This window comes from Salmo salar, chromosome 07 (genome assembly GCF_965601325.2).
Source record: "Salmo salar chromosome 07, fSalSal1, whole genome shotgun sequence".
Classification (NCBI taxonomy): domain Eukaryota; kingdom Metazoa; phylum Chordata; class Actinopteri; order Salmoniformes; family Salmonidae; genus Salmo; species Salmo salar.
Window position 1 is genome coordinate 39,299,923 of NC_138297.1, and position 20,228 is coordinate 39,320,150.

At 41.8% G+C, this 20,228-nt stretch overlaps 1 protein-coding gene across 2 annotated transcripts in view; it reads right to left on the reverse strand.

Annotated features, from left to right (window-relative positions):
• The window catches only part of LOC106609108 (chemokine-like protein TAFA-5), a 159,607-nt gene that overhangs the window by 94,117 nt on the left and 45,262 nt on the right, over positions 1-20,228 (reverse strand). For both annotated transcript variants that reach the window (XM_045721889.2, XM_082977598.1), the window contains exon 2: positions 15,727-15,876. In XM_045721889.2, coding sequence (XP_045577845.1) covers positions 15,727-15,876 — 150 coding nt within the window. The remainder of the gene's footprint in view (positions 1-15,726; positions 15,877-20,228) is intronic.

The following is a 20,228-nucleotide window of genomic DNA, read 5'->3' on the forward strand; positions in this document are numbered from 1 at the left end:
TAGTTGGCCACCAGGTTTGCACACATCTCAGGAGGGATTTTGTCCCACTTCTCTTTGCAGATCTTCTCCAAGTCATTAAAGTTTCGAGGCTGACGTTTGGCAACTCGAACCTTCAGCTCCCTCCACAGATTTCTATGGGATTAAGGTTTGGAGACTGGCTAGGCCACTCCAGGACCTTAATGTGCTTCTTCTTGAGCCACTCCTTTGTTGCCTTGGCCGTGTGTTTTGGGTCATTGTCATGCTGGAATACCCATCCACGACCCATTTTCAATGCCCTGGCTGAGGGGAGGAGGTTCTCACCCAAGATTTGACGGTACATGGCCCCGTCCATTGTCCCTTTGATGCGGTGAATTTGTTCTGTCCCCTTAGCAGAAAAACACCCCCAAAGCATAATGTTTCCACCTCCATGTTTGACGGTGGGGATGGTGTTCTTGGGGTCATTCCTCCTCCTCCAAACACGGCGAGTTGAGTTGATGTCAAAGAGCTCCATTTTGGTCTCATCTGACCACAACACTTTCACCCAGTTGTCCTCTGAATCATTCAGATGTTCATTGGCAAACTTCAGACGGGCATGTATATGTGCTTTCTTGAGCAGGGGGACCTTGCGGGCGCTGCAGGATTTCAGTCCTTCACGGCGTAGTGTGTTACCAATTGTTTTCTTGGTGACTATGGTCCCAGCTGCCTTGAGATCATTGACAAGTTCCTCCTGTGTAGTTCTGGGCTGATTCCTCACCGTTCTCATGATCATTGCAACTCCACAAGGTGAGATCTTGCATGGAGCCCCAGGCCGAGGGAGATTGACAGTTCTTTTGTGTTTCTTCCATTTGCGAATAATCGCACCAGCTGTTGTCACCTTCTCACCAAGCTGCTTGGCGATGGTCTTGTAGCCCATTCCAGCCTTGTGTAGGTCTACAATCTTGACATCCTTGGAGAGCTCTTTGGTCTTAGCCATGGTGGAGAGTTTGGAATCTGATTGATTGATTGCTTCTGTGGACAGGTGTCTTTTATACAGGTAACAAACTGAGATAAGGAGCACTCCCTTTAAGAGTGTGCTCCTAATCTCAGCTCGTTACCTGTATAAAAGACACCTGGGAGCCAGAAATCTTTCTGATTGAAATGGGGTCAAATACGTATTTCCCTCATTAAAATGCAAATCAATTTATAACATTTTTGACTTGCGTTTTTCTGTATTTTTTGGTTGTTATTCTGTCTCCCACTGTTCAAATAAACCTACCATTAAAATTATAGATTGATCATTTCTTTGTCAGTGGGCAAACGTACAAAATCAGCAGGGGATCAAATACTTTTTTCCCTCACTGTATACTGTACTTTATAACATCTACTGCATCTTGCCTATGCCGTTTGGCTATCACTCATTTATATATTTGTATGTACATATTCGTATTCATTCCTTTACACTTGTGTATAAGGTAGTTGTTGTGAAATTGTTAGGTTATATTATAATTCAGCATAAACAAATTAAAAGAGGGTGTAATGTTAACAGATGGGAAGAGAAGTGAGTGGGAATGAGCGATATGGCATACCACACTTTTTATTTCTATGCTAATATCTGTGTCACATGTCAGTAGACATCCCTGAAGGGAAAAGCATGCAGGATTCTTTGTGTATTATATTTCTGCCTGTCATACAGAAAACAACCTACACAATATGTTTTTTGTAAACCCACCATAAAGCAACTTTGATATAACTTCCCTAGAGAAATAACATTGCATTAGGTGTCAGGAAACACATTCAGAGTGAGTCGAAGAGTACTCCTTAGAGTTGGATTTTTCTCCTCTGTCTTTGGTAGGAGAGAAAGCAGTGATGGCTCAACACTCGACAGTTCTCCAGTATTTTCACTGACAACGTTCCGGGGAGTAGAAGTGTTGATAGAGATAGTGGAAGTGTTGAGAATATCATTGGATAATAGGAGAATCTCTGGTGCTTAGTTTATGCTCTTCAAGGAGTCCCTCTCGAGATCATTTTGTGTTCAAAATGGATTTTGCCAACTGCTGTTAATAAGGAACTTTTGGTTTTTAAGGAAAATGCTCAAGTTGTTGTTTTGTAACACTTACCTAAAATAAACCATGACGTGCTCTCAAACTGCCAAAATAATACATTTTTCAACCATTTGTCTGTTTAACCTGTTAGGGCTAGGGGGCAGTATTTACACCGCCGGATAAAAAAACGTACCCGATTTAATCTGGTTACCACTCCTACCCAGTAACTAGAATATGCATATACTTATTACATATGGATAGAAAACACCCTAAAGTTTCTAAAACTGTTTGAATGGTGTCTGTGAGTATAACAGAACTCATTTGGCAGGCAAAAACCTGAGAAGGTTTCATGCAGGAAGTGGCCTGTCTGACAAGGTGTTGTTGTTCTTGCTTCTGTTTATTGAAGAGTCAGAATCTTAGCTGTAACGTGACATTTCCTACAGATCCAATAGGCTCTCAGAGCCCGGGAAAAACCTGAACGATGACGAGGCAGCCTCAGGCTGAAACACATAATCGCCTTTGCCAAGTGGCCCATCAGAGGACAATGGAATTAGGCGCGTGCCCGATTCGACCCAGTGATATATTTTCCTTCGGCTGTTTATCTAATTGCAGATTCCCGGTCGGAATATTATCGCTTTTTTACGAGAAAAATGGCATAAAAATTGATTTTAAACAGCGGTTGACATGCTTCGAAGTACGGTAATGAAATATTTAGAAATCTTTTGTCACGAAATGCGCCGTGCGCACGACCGTTATTTACCATTGGGATAGTGTCTAGAACGCACGAACAAAACGTCGCTGTTGGAACATAACTATGGATTATTTTGGACCAAACCTACATTTATTATTGAAGTAGAAGTCCTGGGAGTGCATTCTGACGAAGAACAGGAAAGTTAAGACCGTTTTTCTTATAGTAAATCTGATATTGGTGAGTGCTAAACCTGCTGGGTGTCTAAATAGCTAGCCCTGTGATGCCGGGCTATGTACTTAGAATATTGCAAAATGTGCTTTCACTGAAAAGCTATTTTAAAATCGGACATATCGAGTGCATAGAGGAGTAATGTATCTATAATTCTTAAAATAATTGTTATGCTTTTTGTGAACGTTTATCGTGAGTAATTTAGTAAATTGTTAGTAAATTCGCCGGATGTTTGCGGGGGGTATGTTAGTTCTGAATGTCACATGCTAATGTAAAAAGCTGTTTTTTGATATAAATATGAACTTGATTGAACAAAACATGCATGTATTGTATAACATAATGTCCTAGGTGTGTCATCTGATGAAGATCATCAAAGGTTAGTGCTGCATTTATCTGTCTTCTGGGTTTTTGTGACATTATATGCTAGCTTGAAAAATGGGTGTCTGATTATTTCTGGCTTGGTACTCTGCTGACATAATCTAATGTTTTGCTTTCGTTGTAAAGCCTTTTTGAAATCGGACAGTGTGGTTAGATTAACGAGAGTCTTGTCTTTAAATAGCTGTAAAATAGTCATATGTTTGAGAAATTGAAGTAATAGGATTTTTAAGGTATTTGAAAATCGCGCCACAGGATTCAACTGGCTGTTACGTAGGTGGGACGAATTCGTCCCGCCTGCCCCATAGAGGTTAACTGACATTAAAATTCCTCCTTTCCCTCCATCATGTAGCCTCCGTGGGCAGTTATGCATCATACATAGCTGCACCTGATCTCTCCTACTCCAACTCCAACCCAACATTATATGCAGTGTTCATACAGAGGTGGCAGATAATGACTCCCACCATCTCTAGGGTCTGATTTGTATTCCGGTGGCCTTTCCCCTCCCGACTCAGAGGCCAGAGAGCTGGTTTAACATGCCCATAGAGACTACTAGGCACACCAGCCTCCCCACCCCCCATCTGGATGTCTACTACAGGAACCCGTTATGATTCACTACATCCCTAAACCTCTCTTCCCAACACACAGCACTGGCAGACAGCCCCATTCCTCCTAGTTAGAGGTACTGCAGTTCATACTAATGGAATGTACTGAGTTGACATGATATGATTTCTCAATTCCATAGTAAAATAATTATTTTTTACTTTAAAGTATACCAAACAAAAACCATCTATTAGGAAGTTAAACAAACTATACAACTTTAAGAACATGACTACTTTTAACAATTTCCACTAAGAATTTTACAAAAACACATTTACTCAAAGAGCAGTGCAGATGTAAAGTTTGGTAACAGAATAACACTAAAATCTCCCTCAGTTTATGTGACCAAAACCCTTAAATATCTACTCCGAATTAAGATTCAGAAATGTCTGCTGAAATAATGGGGTGTCAGCTATGATATGACAACCTTCTGTTTGAAAAAATCTATCTTGGTTATTGAACGACAGTAACAGAATGATTGTAACAGAAGGACATCATCTGTCCCTGATCTGTAGTATACAGAAATGCATGATTATGAATGTCATTCTCTTCATGGTGATGTACCTGAATAGGTACACAAAGGTAAAGAAAGGAATATTTTGGATACCATTCTACACACTGGCTATTATTCTAATGAGCTCCGTCCCCAAGCAAGGTCAAAATTGGTTGGACTGGACCAAATCTGTACCAATCATAGACATCTATGCTTCACAAGTTTGGACATCACAGTACAGCACAGTAGAGCACAGCACAGTACATCAGAGTATAGTTCAGTACAGTAAAGTACAGTAGAGTAGAGTTCAGTACAGCACAGTAGAGGATAGTTCGGTTCAGTACAGTGTAGTTCAGTACAGTACAGTAAAGTACAATACAGTAAATTATACTGTACTCTAGTGTGCTCTACTGTACTAAACTCTACTGTACAGTACAGTACTGTATTATACTGAACTATTCTCTCCTCTACATTTCGTTATTTTACTGTGCTGTCTAAACTTGTGAAACAGATGTCTAATTTCACACATTTTCAACATATATTTTCCCCATTCTACGCTTGGTAACAGATGTAGGATGAAAGATCTTAATTTGAGCCAGTTTGCTATGGCAGGAAAATAATCCTGCAGTGACAGGAAATGTTCATTCTTATGTGGATTATAATTAATGGGCATTTTGTTGTAGGGGTTAATACATTTTTTTGTTAGGGCAAATCAAGTCTGCCATTTTAAAGTGGAAATTACAAACTTTAGAAGCCTTTTTAAATACTGCTGCGCAAAACAAAGGGTATACAATACAGAGAGCCATTGTATACAAATGTACAGTGCATCTAACCTGTGACTTAACCCTTATGGGTCGTTCCACCTCAAAAAGCACAATAAAGAGAATTCGACACCCACCATCTCAAGATTAGAATTTCTGAAATATTATTTTGTTGAAATACAATTTGATCTCTCGGAAATTAAGCTATTTAGGCCATTTTAATTCATTGGTTTCGTATAATTCTTAATAAATATAGTACCTAATATCCAATTTGTACCCTACTTCTTACTAACAATGAGTAAGACATGAGGAATCCAATAAAAGTATCAAAAGCCACCCACAGACACCTCACACCCAACGCAAAGTCCATCCCAACAACCAGTAAACAGTATCAGTTCTTTATGTCTGACAAGTAGTATGCTGCGGCTTGGAGTATAGATTTTTTCTCCCCAATTTTGATCTTGTCTCATTGCTGCAACTCCCAATGGGCTCTGGAGGCGAAGGTCGAATCATGCGTCCTCCGATACATGACCCGCCAAACTGCGTTTCTTAACCTGTTAGGGCTAGGGGGCAGTATTTGCACGGCTGGATAAAAAAATGTACCCGATTTAATCTGGTTACTAATCCTACCCAGTAACTAGAATATGCATATACTTATTATATATGGATAGAAAACACCCTAAAGTTTCTAAAACTGTTTGAATGGTGTCTGTGAGTATAACAGAACTCATTTGGCAGGCAAAACCCTGAGACAGATTCTGACAGGAAGTGGATACCTGATGTGTTGTATTACCTTTAAACCTATCCCATTGAAAAACACAGGGGCTGAGGAATATTTTGGCACTTCCTATTGCTTCCACTAGATGTCACCAGCCTTTACAAAGTGTTTTGAGTCTTCTGGAGGGAGATCTGACCGAACAAGAGCCATGGAACGATGATGGCCCATTAGACACCTGGCGCGCTAGGTCATGCTGGGTACCCTCGTTCCAATACGTTTTAAAAGATTTTGCATTCGTCCGCCTTGAATTTTATTCATGTTCTGGTTAAAAAAGGCCCTAATGATTTATGCTATACAACGTTTGACATGTTTGAACGAACGTAAATATATTTTTTCCCCTCGTTCATGAAGTGAAGTCCGGCGGGCTTAGATCATGTGCTAACAAGACGGAGATTTTTGGACATAAATGATGAGCTTTTTTGAACAAAACTACATTCGTTATGGACCTGTGATACCTGGAAGTGACAGTGTGATTTCCCAGTAAGGTTATTTTTAAATCTGGCAAGTTGATTGCGTTCAAGAGATGTAAATCTATAATTCTTTAAATGACAATATAATATTTTACCAATGTTTTCTAATTTTAATTATTTAATTTGTGGTGCTGACTTGAATGCCGGATATTGGAGGGAAACGATTTCCTGAACATCAACGCCACAGTAAAACGCTGTTTTTGGATATAAATATGAACTTGATAGAACTAAAAATGCATGCATTGTCTAACATAATGTCCTAGGAGTGTCATCTGTTGGAGATTGTAAAAGGTTAGTGTATAATTTTAGCTGATTTTATGGTTTTGGTGACGCCTGTCTTTGAATTGGCACAACATTACACACAACTCTTGTAAATGTACTGTCCTAACATACTCTAAATTTATGCTTTCGCCGTAAAACCTTTTTGAAATCGGAAAACGTGGTTAGATTAAGGAGATGTTTATCTTTCAAAGGGTGTAAAATAGTTGTATGTTTGAAAAATTTGAATTTTGACATTTATTTGGATTCAAATTTGCCGCTCTTGAAATGCACCTGCTGTTGATGGAGTGCACCACGGGTGGGACGCTTGCGTCCCACCTAGCCCATAGAGGTTAACACACATCCGCTTAACCCGGACGCCAGCCGCACCAATGTGTCAGAGGAAACTTTGTTCCCCTGATGCCCGAGGTCTGCCTCCAGGTGCCCGGCCTACCACAAGGAGTCGCTAGAGCACGATGAGCCAAGTAAAGCCCTCCCGGCCAAACCCTCCCCTAACCCGGACGACGCTGGGCCAATTGTGCGCCGCCCTATGGGACTCCCGATCATGGCCGGTTGTGATGCAGCCCGGGATTGGTTCCGGGTCTGTAGTGACACCTCTAGCACTGCGATGCAGGGGGTATTGCATTTTCATCTTATGTAATGTATTTTCCGTGAATCTGGTATAGGTTTTTTTCCCTTGTTCAGAGAAATTAGCCATTGAAGTCACTTGCATTATTTCTTTAAATAAGTGTGAAAGTACCATGTTCTGCCTACTAGATGCCACTGTTCCAACTACTGCAATGCCACTGTTCCTACCACTGCCACATCCTTTAATCCATTTTGCTGTTCTCCTGTGTTCATTAAATGGATCCCAACATTTTCTTTGCAATTTTGCGAAGAAAACCAACAACTTTTGCTAATGATGAAAAGAAATAGTGTGGTCATCCTCACAATTCAATACAGTCCTCCATGAAAGCAATTCAGTTTGTCTTTCTCTTTGGCTTAATCTGTGTACAGGAAACGGCCACTCTGTGTGTGTTTATTACCTTCAAAAAGGTATGGATTAGTTAGACCATTCCTGGAAAACAAGCACACTATTAGGCTACAGAAGTTCTAATGGTTTCAATGTTATGGTCTCTAATGGTCTTCAATGGTAAAAGTGAAAAACACACACAGTATATTGCTTTGCAATGGTATTGGATTGGGTTGGTTTAATTGGTACATGTCAATAATCACACTACATTTAGAGATGTTTCTAATAATTGTATTGTAATGCATACGACTGCCATGCAATGGTTTATAATTGAATCATTTTATTAGGGTTGTCTTGTGCTGAACGATTGATTAGTGATTAGGTATTTTTTTTAGGTTGGTTCGGTTTCGGTAGAATTATACAAATATTATTATGGTTTTTGATTTTTGTTTCGATAATAATGTTTTTTTTTACATTAAATGCATTATGCATTATGCGGGTTGAATGCTGTAACAACACAGAATAAAACAATTCATAAAAGTCCCATGATGGTAGTGACAGCCCATTACTGCTCATCCCTTATCAGCCATAATTTACTCACGTTACTTTACTTGAATAAAATATTTCAGTTGTGTATATTACATTTGTTTTATTTGATTATTTCATTATTTCATTCCAAGTCATCATCTCATCTCTATAGAGCTGCTGCCTATGCTGTCTGTCAAAAAGTACTTCAAAGTAAATAAGACATACTTTTAAGACTGCTGAATACCAACTATTTATCACTTAGATCATGTATTTTCAGGTAGAGCTTTCTCACAAAGAAACTACTCTCTATCCCTCTCAATTGCGCATTCTTCTAGCAGGCGTAGCAGGCGTAAAAGAAACACAAACCGGACAAGTAGGCGCGCAATGGATTATGGTCATTGTTGTTAATTAACACGTTTTCTGTGCTAAACGATGTAGAATATTGGCCTGTTGGAAACGCAACTCCCTACTACATCACACAGTTTGGGCTTGATCTGACTTATCTCCACATAAACGAAGAAATGTGTGCATTGAGTTCACAAAAAAAATGGAATTCAAATAATTGAACTAACCTTGGTCAATTAGTTGTTGAAAAAAATGAAAATAACAGAAATTTCTCAGCACTAGGGTTGTCATAACATTTTAGTCACTAGCCCATTTCTCCATCAACGTTTTGGGCTTGTAAGAAAAGTCTTCATATGAGAATTGAACCATAGGCATGGCCCTCTCAGAAAGCTTCCATTTGTTAACTATTCAAGGAGAATTGAGTTGAAGCAGAAGTTGCTAAGAGAAAGACAAACTGAATTGCTTTCATGGAGGACTGGCTTGACACACAATTTATTTTCATCATAAGCAAAATCTATTGGTTTTCCACCAAAAGTTGCAAAGAAAATGTTGTGATCCATTTAATAAACACAGACACAATCAAATTTGATAAAAGGCTGTGGCAGTAGCAGGAACAGTGGTATTTATTTGGCAAAACATGGTACTTTCAAACTTCAATAGGTTTAGTTTCCCATGGGACACCAGAGGCCAACTGGAGATGTTCTCCGACCCACTTTGTCATGTTGAGTGTGTAACCCACACCATCAGGGGTAGTGTTGTCAGTGTCCATAGCCAACACACACACACACACACACACACACACACAGCTTTAAAGTGCAACCAAATATTTCACTGTGCAACCTGGACTTTTAATTTGAAAAAAAAGAACATTCTATATTTTTTTGTATTAAATTATTATTCTTTAAATAATAATTGTTGTAATAATAAGGCTTCACACTACCGTTGTTTCCCGAGCACAGATTCGTTAGCGTCATGCTTGCATCATTAATACAATGAAAACGGCGTGTTTCTAGCACAAACACTTCAAAAGACTTGACCCATTTTACCAGAGCAATGTTTTTTTCTTCCTGTGAGAGATTGGGGGCTGCATTTTACATTCATAAACTATGTCGCAGGCAGTTCTAAAACTACTCGTGGGCCTCATTGGTTTTACACGTTGTTCAGTCATGTTTGTTAACTCATTAGCTAGCTTGCTAACAACCTGGTAACTTTACCAGTATATCGAAACATTTTGGGGCACAGAAAGAAAGGAATAGGGATAGCTTCTTCAGGAGATCAATGATCATAACAATGAATGTCTTGCATGTCATAGTCACAAACTTGACACTCTTAAAAAGCCAGTGTACAATTTTCAATATAATGCATCTCAATATGAAAATAGTACTTTTACATAATGTTAAGAACCTCAATCTACAAATAACTTTTTAATTTCAATGACAGTTATTTGTATTAACATTTTAACTTTTTATAATAATATACAAATGTATTTAAAGGGTTACATATTTGTTTCTAGGGCACAACATATATCTAATTAGAATTCATATAGGCTATATCTCAATTGATTTTAAAATCTTATTTTCTGGTGCTCTTAAATTTGATGTTGTGCTTCTAACTTTTTGAAGTTAGGAGCACCAGTGCTACCAATGATTATTTTCTAATTTAGAGCCTGGTACATACATACAAACACTCTCCTCGGCCTCTCCTCTCTCGGACCACCTGAGGAGAAGGTACAATATCTCTGTTCTCAGCCCCTCAACGAGCTCTCCTCTTAATCAGTGTAGTGGTCCATCCACTCCAACACCACACTGCTCAGCAGCCTTGCTCTCTTTTTCACCTGCCTTGATGGGAATCAATAGATAGACTGACATTGTTACAAGAAAATAAAGGAATCAGGAGAGTAAAATGACAAATAAGGGGAGTCTGTATTTATGCAACACAAGAAAAATAGAGCGTCTGCTAAATGACGTAAATGTAAATGTAAATGTAAAAACATTACATCGGCCCCCTGTGGATCAGGATTAATTGGGCTGAGAGGAATATTTTGCCATGGAATTGAAATTTTGTCTGAAGAGGATTTTATTGTCGGTGTTCGTTGTCTCCTTGCGGACAGGGTGGAATGATATGACTTATAAAACGGGGCAGTTGGGAAGATTAAATGTATCCTGTCCTCCACTTGAACAAACTGCTTCCGAGATATGTAGCACTCAACCAGCAGAATAACTATTTTGTAATGGCAATACAGAGTAAACAGATAATATATTATTCTCAGGATTCAGTATGTTGCAGCTGACTCATTGGATAGATCATCTTGCAGAATTTCTATCAGGATTCAATTCCAGAATTCAGCTGCATTGGTTGTTTCCTTCCCATGTTCTCTCACGTCACCCCGCTCCTCCGCTCTCTCCACTGGCTTCCAGTTGAAGCTCGCATCCACTACAAGACCATGGTGATTGCCTACGGAGCTGTGAAGGGAACGGCACCTCCATACCTTCAGGCTCTGATCAGGCCCTACACCCAAACAAGGGCACTGCGTTCATCCACCTCTGGCCTGCTGGCCCCCCTACCTCTGAGGAAGCACAGTTCCCGCTCAGCCCAGTCAAAACTGTTCGCTGCTCTGGCACCCCAATGGTGGAACAAGCTCCCTCACGACGCCAGGACAGCGGAGTCAATCACCACCTTCCGGAGACACCTGAAACCCCACCTCTTTAAGGAATACCTAGGATAGGATAAAGTAATCCTTCTAACCCCCCCTTAAAAGATTTAGATGCACTATTGTAAAGTGGTTGTTCCACTGGATATCATAAGGTGAATGCACCAATTTGTAAGTCGCTCTGGATAAGAGCGTCTGCTAAATGACTTAAATGTAAATGTATGTAAATGTTGTGATGGGTCTCATTTGGATTATCCTTCTCGAGAGGTGACTGTCAGGAGTAGAGATTGAGAATTGAGGAATTAAGGACAGGGATTGTGTTGGACGGAAAGACTCAGCTTGTATCAATTTAAATGTGGGAAATTACAATACTGGCCCAGACTTTGAAAACTCGATAAGATAAACAAATTAGATTTCAGTAATTTTTTTAAATTGTATTCTCCGTCCTATTCTCTTCCAGTGGACTGGCTACTCCTTGTGTGATCCAGGAAGAAATAGAACAAATAACACTGGCTTTAGGGGACAGAGGGGAACCTGACACACAGGCCATGACACAAATATCAAACCCCTGTGTCAACGCAGTGCGCTTGGGGTGAGGTGTATGTGGTGGGGGATTACATGTCATGATGTCAGTCCTTCTACTCACTATTAGACACACACACACACACACACACACACACACACACACACACACACACACACACACACACACACACACACACACACACACACACACACAGAGAGAAATAGCAATAGCATTGGCTTGGGGGGAATAGGAAAAATGTGTTACATTCACGGCATACTGTCACTGCTGACAAAAGGAACGTCAAAGGTAACTTGACAACGACAAGAACATAAGAGAGATTTCATGGACGTATTCATGCCAAAGCATCAGATAATGTGAAGAATAAGGTATAAGAAATGATTCACTGACATGACATCACTGAGCTCTTCCAGCAGTCTTTCTGAGAAAAACAATGCAATCACAACCCTTGCTATATGCTTAGAAAATGTACTGGATAGTTTGAATGTTTCAATCTGCAATGCATCTTCAGTATCGGTGATAGTATAGGCCTATTTCAGTGGCTAATATGTCCAACTCCGGTCTACACACCACCTGTATATTGTGAAGGAAAATTACATATTTACCAGATTTATTTGATATTATTCATATTTAAATAATAGTAAGACATTTCTGTCGTACTAGTGTCTGTGTTTTTATGGTCTCCACTCTAGTAGTGGAGTAGTCATGCTGTTCTTCGCTCCGCGGGTAATATTACATTTCCTTACATTCCTTACATTACAACGGAACGATTTGATTAGTGTAATGTTATCTAGTTAGCTACATAGTTGTCTTTGCATCAAGGATAAAGGTGTAGCTAAAGGTGTAGGTGTAGCTTTGAGAAACTAACTTTGAGAAACTAACAAGGTTAGCTAGCCAGCTAGCCAGCTGTATTCGTTCATTCGCGCCGTTTTCCAAACGGCGTCAACATCACAACACCACAAACACTGCTAGCTAGCCAACTTTACCAACTAGCGGTACTGTAGAAACTAAATACATTACAACGGAACGATTTGATTAGTGTAACGTTAGCTAGCTACATAGTTGTCTTTGTATCAAAGATAAAGGTAAACGCAGCCACTGCTAGCTAGCCAACTCTACCAGCTACCAGCTAGCAGTACTGTATCATTTTTAGTCAATAAGATTTTTGCAACGTAAGCTTTCGAGTTGTGTAGTCCACTTGTGTAGCTAGCAGGACTGACTTTGTGTTAGCTAGCCAACGTTTAATTACTTCTGCGTTATGAAAGGAACTAGACACGGACAGGAATGATCCATTGGTAGTTTGTTGTAACCAAGTATTGGTGCTAACCGTGTGTTATTGGATGCTAGCATGCTAGTTAGCTACGGCGTCATAAGACACGGTGCACTGGGTGGGTTTCACGGAAGAATACTGTACCAAGTTATCTAGCTGAATAAACTAAGTTTGAGCCTATTCCTGGAAACATTGAACCACTGTAGTTTACATCAATTATAATTTCTAAGTGGAAGTTGGAATAGTTATATTTGAGTGTTTCAGCGAATGGTTAGTGAGGGAGGCCCTGCTCTCTCGCTTCCCCAGTTGTTTAGTTAATTTTCTTTCCAATCTCCTTTGCATTAGCGTAGCCTCTCCTGTAGCCTGTCAACTATGTGTCTGTCTATCCCTGTTCTCTCCTCTCTGCACAGGCCACACAAACGCTTCACACCGCATGGCCGCTGCCACTCTAACCTGGTGGTCCCAGCGCGCACGACCCATGTGGAGTTCCAGGTCTCCGGCAGCCTCTGGAACTGCCGGTCTGCGGCCAACAAGGCAGAGTTCATCTCAGCCTATGCTACCCTCCAGTCCCTCGACTTCTTGGCGCTGACAGAAACATGGATTACCACAGAAAACACTGCTACTCCTACTGCGCTCTCCTCGTCTGACCACGTGTTCTCGCATACCCCGAGAGCATCTGGTCAACGGGGTGGCGAGACTGGAATCCTCATCTCTCCCAAGTGGACATTCTCTCTTTCTCCCCTGACCCATCTGTCTATCTCCTCCTTTGAATTCCATGCTGTCACAATCACTAGCCCATTCAAGCTTAACATCATTATCCTTTATCGCCCTCCAGGTTCCCTTGGAGAGTTCATCAATGAGCTTGACGCCTTGATAAGTTCCTTTCCTGAGGATGGCTCACCCCTCACAATTCTGGGTGACTTTAACCTCCCTACGTCTACCTTTGACTCATTTCTTTCTGCCTCCTTCTTTCCACTCCTCTCCTCTTTTGGCCTCACCCTCTCACCGTCCCCCCCTACTCACAAGGCAGGCAATACGCTTGACCTCATCTTTACTAGATGCTGTTCTTCTACCAATCTCACTGCAACTCCCCTCGACGTCTCCGCACCACGTGCTCTCACCACTGGTGTCCACCAGGGCTCAGTTCTAGGCCCTCTCCTATTCTCGCTATACACCAAGTCACTTGGCTATGTCATATCCTCACATGGTCTCTCCTATCATTGCTACGCAGATGACACACAATTAATCTTCTCCTTTCCCCCTTCTGATTACCAGGTGGCGAATCGCATCTCTGCATGTCTGGCAGACATATCAGTGTGGATGACGGATCACCACCTCAAGCTGAACCTCGGCAAGACGGAGCTGCTCTTCCTCCCGGGGAAGGACTTCCCGTTCCATGACCTCGCCATCACGGTTGACAACTCCATTGTGTCCTACTCCCAGAGTGCTAAGAGCCTTGGAGTGACCCTGGACAACACCCTGTTGTTCTCCGCTAACATCAAGGCGGTGACCCGATCCTGTAGGTTCATGCTCTACAACATTCACAGAGTACGACCCTGCCTTACACAGGAAGCGGCGCAGGTCCTAATCCAGGCACTTGTCATCTCCCGTCTGGATTACTGCAATTCGCTTGTTGGCGGGGCTCTCTGCCTGTGCCATCAAACCCCTACAACTCGTTCAGAACGCCGCAGCCCGTCTGGTGTTCAATCTTCCCAAGTTCTCTCACGTCACCCCGCTCCTCCGCACACTCCACTGGCTTCCAGTTGAAGCTCGTATCTGCTACAAGACCATGGTGCTTGCCTACGGAGCTGTGAGGCGAACTGCACCTCCGTACCTTCAGGCTCTGATCAGTCCCTACACCCAAAGAAGGGCACTGCATTCATCCACCTCTGGCCTGCTCGCCTCCCTACCTCTGCGGAAGCACAGTTCCCACTCAGCCCAGTCAAAACTGTTCGCTGCTCCGGCACCCCAATGGTGGAACAAGCTCCCTCACGACGCCAGGACAGCGGAATCAATCACCACCTTCCGGAGACACCTGAAACCCCACCTCTTTAAGGAATACCTGGGATAGGATTAAGTAATCCTACTAACCCCCCCTCCCCCCCAAAAAATATATAGATGTACTATTGTAAAGTGGTTGTTCCACTGGATATCATAAGGTGAATGCACCAATTTGTAAGTCACTCTGGATAAGAGCGTCTGCTAAATGACGTAATTGTAAAAATGTAAATGTAGTTCCCTGCAGCTGATCTGGGCGTATAGTCACCAGAGATTGCTTGAGCTGACAAATGAGTTAAAGACTGCATTACATAGACAAGAATGTGTTTTACTAGGGATAGCTTAGGTGTAGAACAATCCCTCATTGTCTCAAAATCATTCTTGCATCAGGGAAACTAAGCTAGGGTGGGGTTAAGACAACAACCCACGTGCAGATAATGACAGGATGAACACAGAGTGGCTTATGATGCCTCAATCTGCATGGGATGGGTGGAACCAATCATGACTAAGCATTTTTTGTGTCAGCTATATATAGTTCTCTGCATTTGTGTAAAGGTTAGGTTACTCGGTCCAACACTCAAGGGTGTGGGGTCGACCAGCCCCATTATTGCAATAATTAATCGATATTAAATAAAGATGGTTGTTTGAAGAAATTACCAAATCTCTCTCAGTACTGAATTTTCCACAACATTTTCCAAATACCTGACCACATACTGTAAAGGGATCACTCCAGACTTGTTCTAAACTATGTAAAAAGCTCTTACCGTCCACACAGGCTGGCATGGCTCTTGTCGTCCCAGCGATCTGTCCCTTCTTACAGGCGCACCGTGCAGTCTGTCTGGCGATGGTCCGTCTGGGCTGACTGCTGTCCCTGTCCAGCATCACAATCTCACATGTTCCCGCTGCCAGTTGACCTGGATTTGGCATCACATAGAAAGAACATTATGTCAGAGTGGCATAACATACTCTCTTAGGAAAAAAAGGTGCTAAGTAGAACCATATAGGGTTCTTCAGTTTGTCCCCTTAGGGGAACCCTTTTTGGTGCTAAGTAGAAACCTTTGCAGAGAGGGTTCAAACAATTACCTGTAGGGTTCTTCATAGAACCCCCTGTAAATGGTTCAACCAACAACCTTCTATGAAGGGTTCTGCCTAGAACCATCTATAAAGGGTTCCACCAAGAACACTTTTATCCTCTAAAGGTTCTTCCTAGAACCCTCTATGAACAGTTCTACCAACATTATTAACAACATTTAACTCTTTATGACAATACATTACATACAATATATCATAAGGCCTTTCTTTGAGGGGCTAGTTAAACCCTAAATGCACCCGCATACTCGGTTTGGTGTGCTCCAAGCAGAACCTGGCTAGGCGAAGAGAATGTCTGTGCCACGCATACTTCCTTAAAGAAGAAAGGGTCTAAACCATCTGACCCAGATGTTTTTTTGGGGACAAGTTTAAGGAGCTCCTTTGTCTGCAGGGAGAAACTTTGTAGTGGGGTAGGTGGAAAAGAGGGAGGCGCATCGGGGCTAGTCGTATTAAAAGGGGTGGGAGATTAGGAAATGTTTGACGGGCAAGGAGGCATGGCTGAGTCAAATAGGAATCCTGACTTAATGAAGTGGTCTTTACAGTTTTTAACAATTGCTTACACACTAAAAGTGGTACTTGAGGCACACTCAGTGAAACCATTAACTCATGTACCTAAACTTCAGACCAAGTCTGCAAAATTGCAAGCCATTATCTGCTTTACACTTAGTTTGCAATTGTAAAACACACTTTTTGCAAAACACTAAACAAAGTTCTCTACATTAGACTTATCATTCAAAACTAACAGGTCCTGTGTTTCGTTTGGAAAACACTACCATTCAAAATGCCACACTCATTTGCCAATTACCTCCACTCAGTGCTCACGTGTGAAAACACTTATATCTAATTACTTTACTTGAGCACTATAAATTGGCTTCAGGCTGGCTTTCTTGGTTTGGATAACAATAGAGGCCAATTTTGGAGAGAGAGTTAGAGGAAGAGGAGTGCAAGTAAGATGGGGATGAGGAGTGAGACAAGGAAGAGGAGGAAGGAGAACAATCACAGATGCGATCCGGTCCACTTTGGTTGACCATGTGGTCAACCATGGTTTGAGTTTCAGGGAGGCTGGGCAGACGGTCCAGCCTAACTTGAGCTGCTACACTGCAGCAAGTGTCATCTGGACATTTCGAAATGAGAACAGGTAAGTAAAGCTACCCTCTATACCATGCTACTGCACTTACAGCACTACATTAACATTTCATTTCATACTGAACGAAATCTTGCACCCTAACCATTCACATGATTTTGCAGAATTGCTAGACAACGCTTCAATGGAGGAAGAAACCAGCTGTTCACAGCAGAGTAGGAACAACACATAATGATTACGGTCATTTCAAACAACCGCATAAGTTTACGACAACTGCAACACCACATCACTGACAACACAGTATTCCATAACATAAATAGGGTGAGTTTATCCGCACTTAGCGGTCTGGAATGCCACCAGATTCGTATGAAGCTCTACAGAGTACCATCTGACAGTGAAACAATAGCGCTATGAATATGTACAAGTAAGCTATACGATCCTGTTATTGGTACTGTATTCCAGGTGTATTGTGCTACATATTGACTGCTGTCTATTCATACTGTCATACAATGTCTTGTCTGTTTCAGAGTTATGGAACTAGACGCTGCTGCAGAGAACCATGATTTCGTCTACGTTGATGAGGTCGGCAACAACTTAGTCAAAACAAAACGCAGGGGAAGAAACCTCATGGGACACCGCATCAATGTCCCTGGACAGCGTGGTGGCAACATCACATTGTGTGCAGCCATTAGTCAGAATAGTGTCTTTCATCATGCCACTCTTGGTCCTTACAATACTGCCCACATTATCACCTTCCTTGACATCCTGCATAATGTCCTCATTTCCAATGGCCAAAGCAGTCTAGGTTTGTTGTCATCTGGGACAACGTAAGTTTCCATCGGGCTGCTCTGGTCCGCAATTGGTTAATTGACCATCCGCAAGTTGACGCTCAACCTGCCACCATATTCTCCATTTCTTAACCCAATAGAATAGTTATTTTTAGTGTGGCGTTGGAAGGTATATGATCGCCAACCCCGCCAACACATACCCATTCTCCAGGCGATGGAGGAGGCCTGTGGTGACATAGACGAGGGGGCATGCCAGGGCTGGATACGCCACTCCAGACATTACTTCCCCCGCTGTTTAGCCAGTGAGAACATCGCTTGTGATGCGGTGCTTTGGCCAGACCTAAATAGGAGACAGGATACACCTGAACTGTTTTTTTTCTTTATAGTAACAAGCCTATTTGTTGATCTTCCACTGTATTTGTTTTGTCTGTTACTGTTCATCCTGAAATCATATTATACAGCAATTTCATCAGGTAACATGAACACAAAGCTGGTGAGAGGTAGTTAGAATAGGATGGGGGGCCAAAAGTCAGTTTACCCAATAGGGAGTCAGAGTCCCGAGTGTGGGCACTAACAGTCTGTCCCACGGTAGGGTAAACAAGAAAGTTGATAGTCAACAAAGCATGCAGGAGTCATGAGGCAAACAGCGAAATAGCAAAATTCACAAGAAAAAAAACCCAGACTTACTTCAGGCGAAGTGATGGCTGCCCTTGGGCCACCTGCATTGAGGCCAATGTTGGGCCGATGAGCAAAGGCATATTGGCCCAATGTTGGCAGCCTACATGGGTCCAATGTTTTAACCCGCATTGGGTCCACATCGTGCCAATGTGGGCATGTTTGCCATTGAAAAGATGGGTTTATTTCGGCAAAGTGAAAGCTGCCCTAACCAGATATGGGCTGCCCACACTGGGCCCATGTGGAGCCGATGAGCAAAGGTGCATCTGCCCAATGTGGGCTGCCTACGTGGGGACAATATTTTAACCTGTTAGGGCTAGGGGGCAGTATTGACACGGCCGGATAAAAAACGTACCCGATTTAATCTGGTTACTACTCCTGCCCAGTAACTAGAATATGCATGTAATTATTGGCTTTGGATAGAAAACACCCTAAAGTTTCTAAACCTGTTTGAATGGTGTATGTGAGTATAACATAACTCAAATGGCGGGCCAAAACCTGAGAAGATTCCATGCAGGAAGTGGCCTGTCTGACAAGTTGTGTTTCATCTTGGCTCTTTTTATTGAAGACTGAGGATCTTTGCTCTAACGTGACACTTCCTACGGCTCCCATAGGCTCTCAGAGCCCGGGAAAAAGCTGAACGATATCGAGGCAGCCTCCGGCTGAAACACATTATCGCCTTTGGCAAGTGGCCGATCAGAGTACTATGGGCTTAGGCGCGTGCACGAGTCGACCCCGTGCTTTATTTTCTTTCGTCTGTTTACCTAAACGCAGATTCCCGGTCAGAATATTATCGCTTTTTTATGAGAAAAATGGCATAAAAATTGATTTTAAACAGCGGTTGACATGCTTCGAAGTACGGTAATGGAATATTTAGAATTTTTTTGTCACGAATTGCGCCATGCTCGTCACCCTTATTTACCCTTTCGGATAGTGTCTTGAATGCACGAACAAACCGCCGCTGTTTGGATATAACTATGGATTGTTTTGAACCAAACCAACATTTGTTATTGAAGTAGAAGTCCTGGGAGTGCATTCTGACGAAGACAGCAAAGGTAATAACATTTTTCTTATAGTAAATCGGAGTTTGGTGAGTGCTAAACTTGCTGGGTGTCTAAATAGCTAGCCCTGTGATGCCGGGCTATCTACTGAGAATATTGCAAAATGTGCTTTCACCGAAAAGCTATTTTAAAATCGGACATATCGAGTACATAGAGGAGTTCTGTATCTATAATTCTTAAAATAATTGTTATGCTTTTTGTGAACGTTTATCGTGAGTAATTTAGTAAATTCACCGGCAGTGTTCGGTGGGAATGCTAGTCACATGCTAATGTAAAAAGCTGGTTTTTGATATAAATATGAACTTGATTGAACAAAACATGCATGTATTGTATAACATAATGTCCTAGGGTTGTCATCTGATGAAGATCATCAAAGGTTAGTGCTGCATTTAGCTGTGGTTTGGGTTTATGTGACATTATATGCTAGCTTGAAAAATGGGTGTCTGATTATTTCTGGCTGGGTACTCCGCTGACATAATCTAATGTTTTGCTTTCGTTGTAAAGCCTTTTTGAAATCGGACAGTGTGGTTAGATTAACGAGAGTCTTGTTTTTAAAATGGTGTAAAATA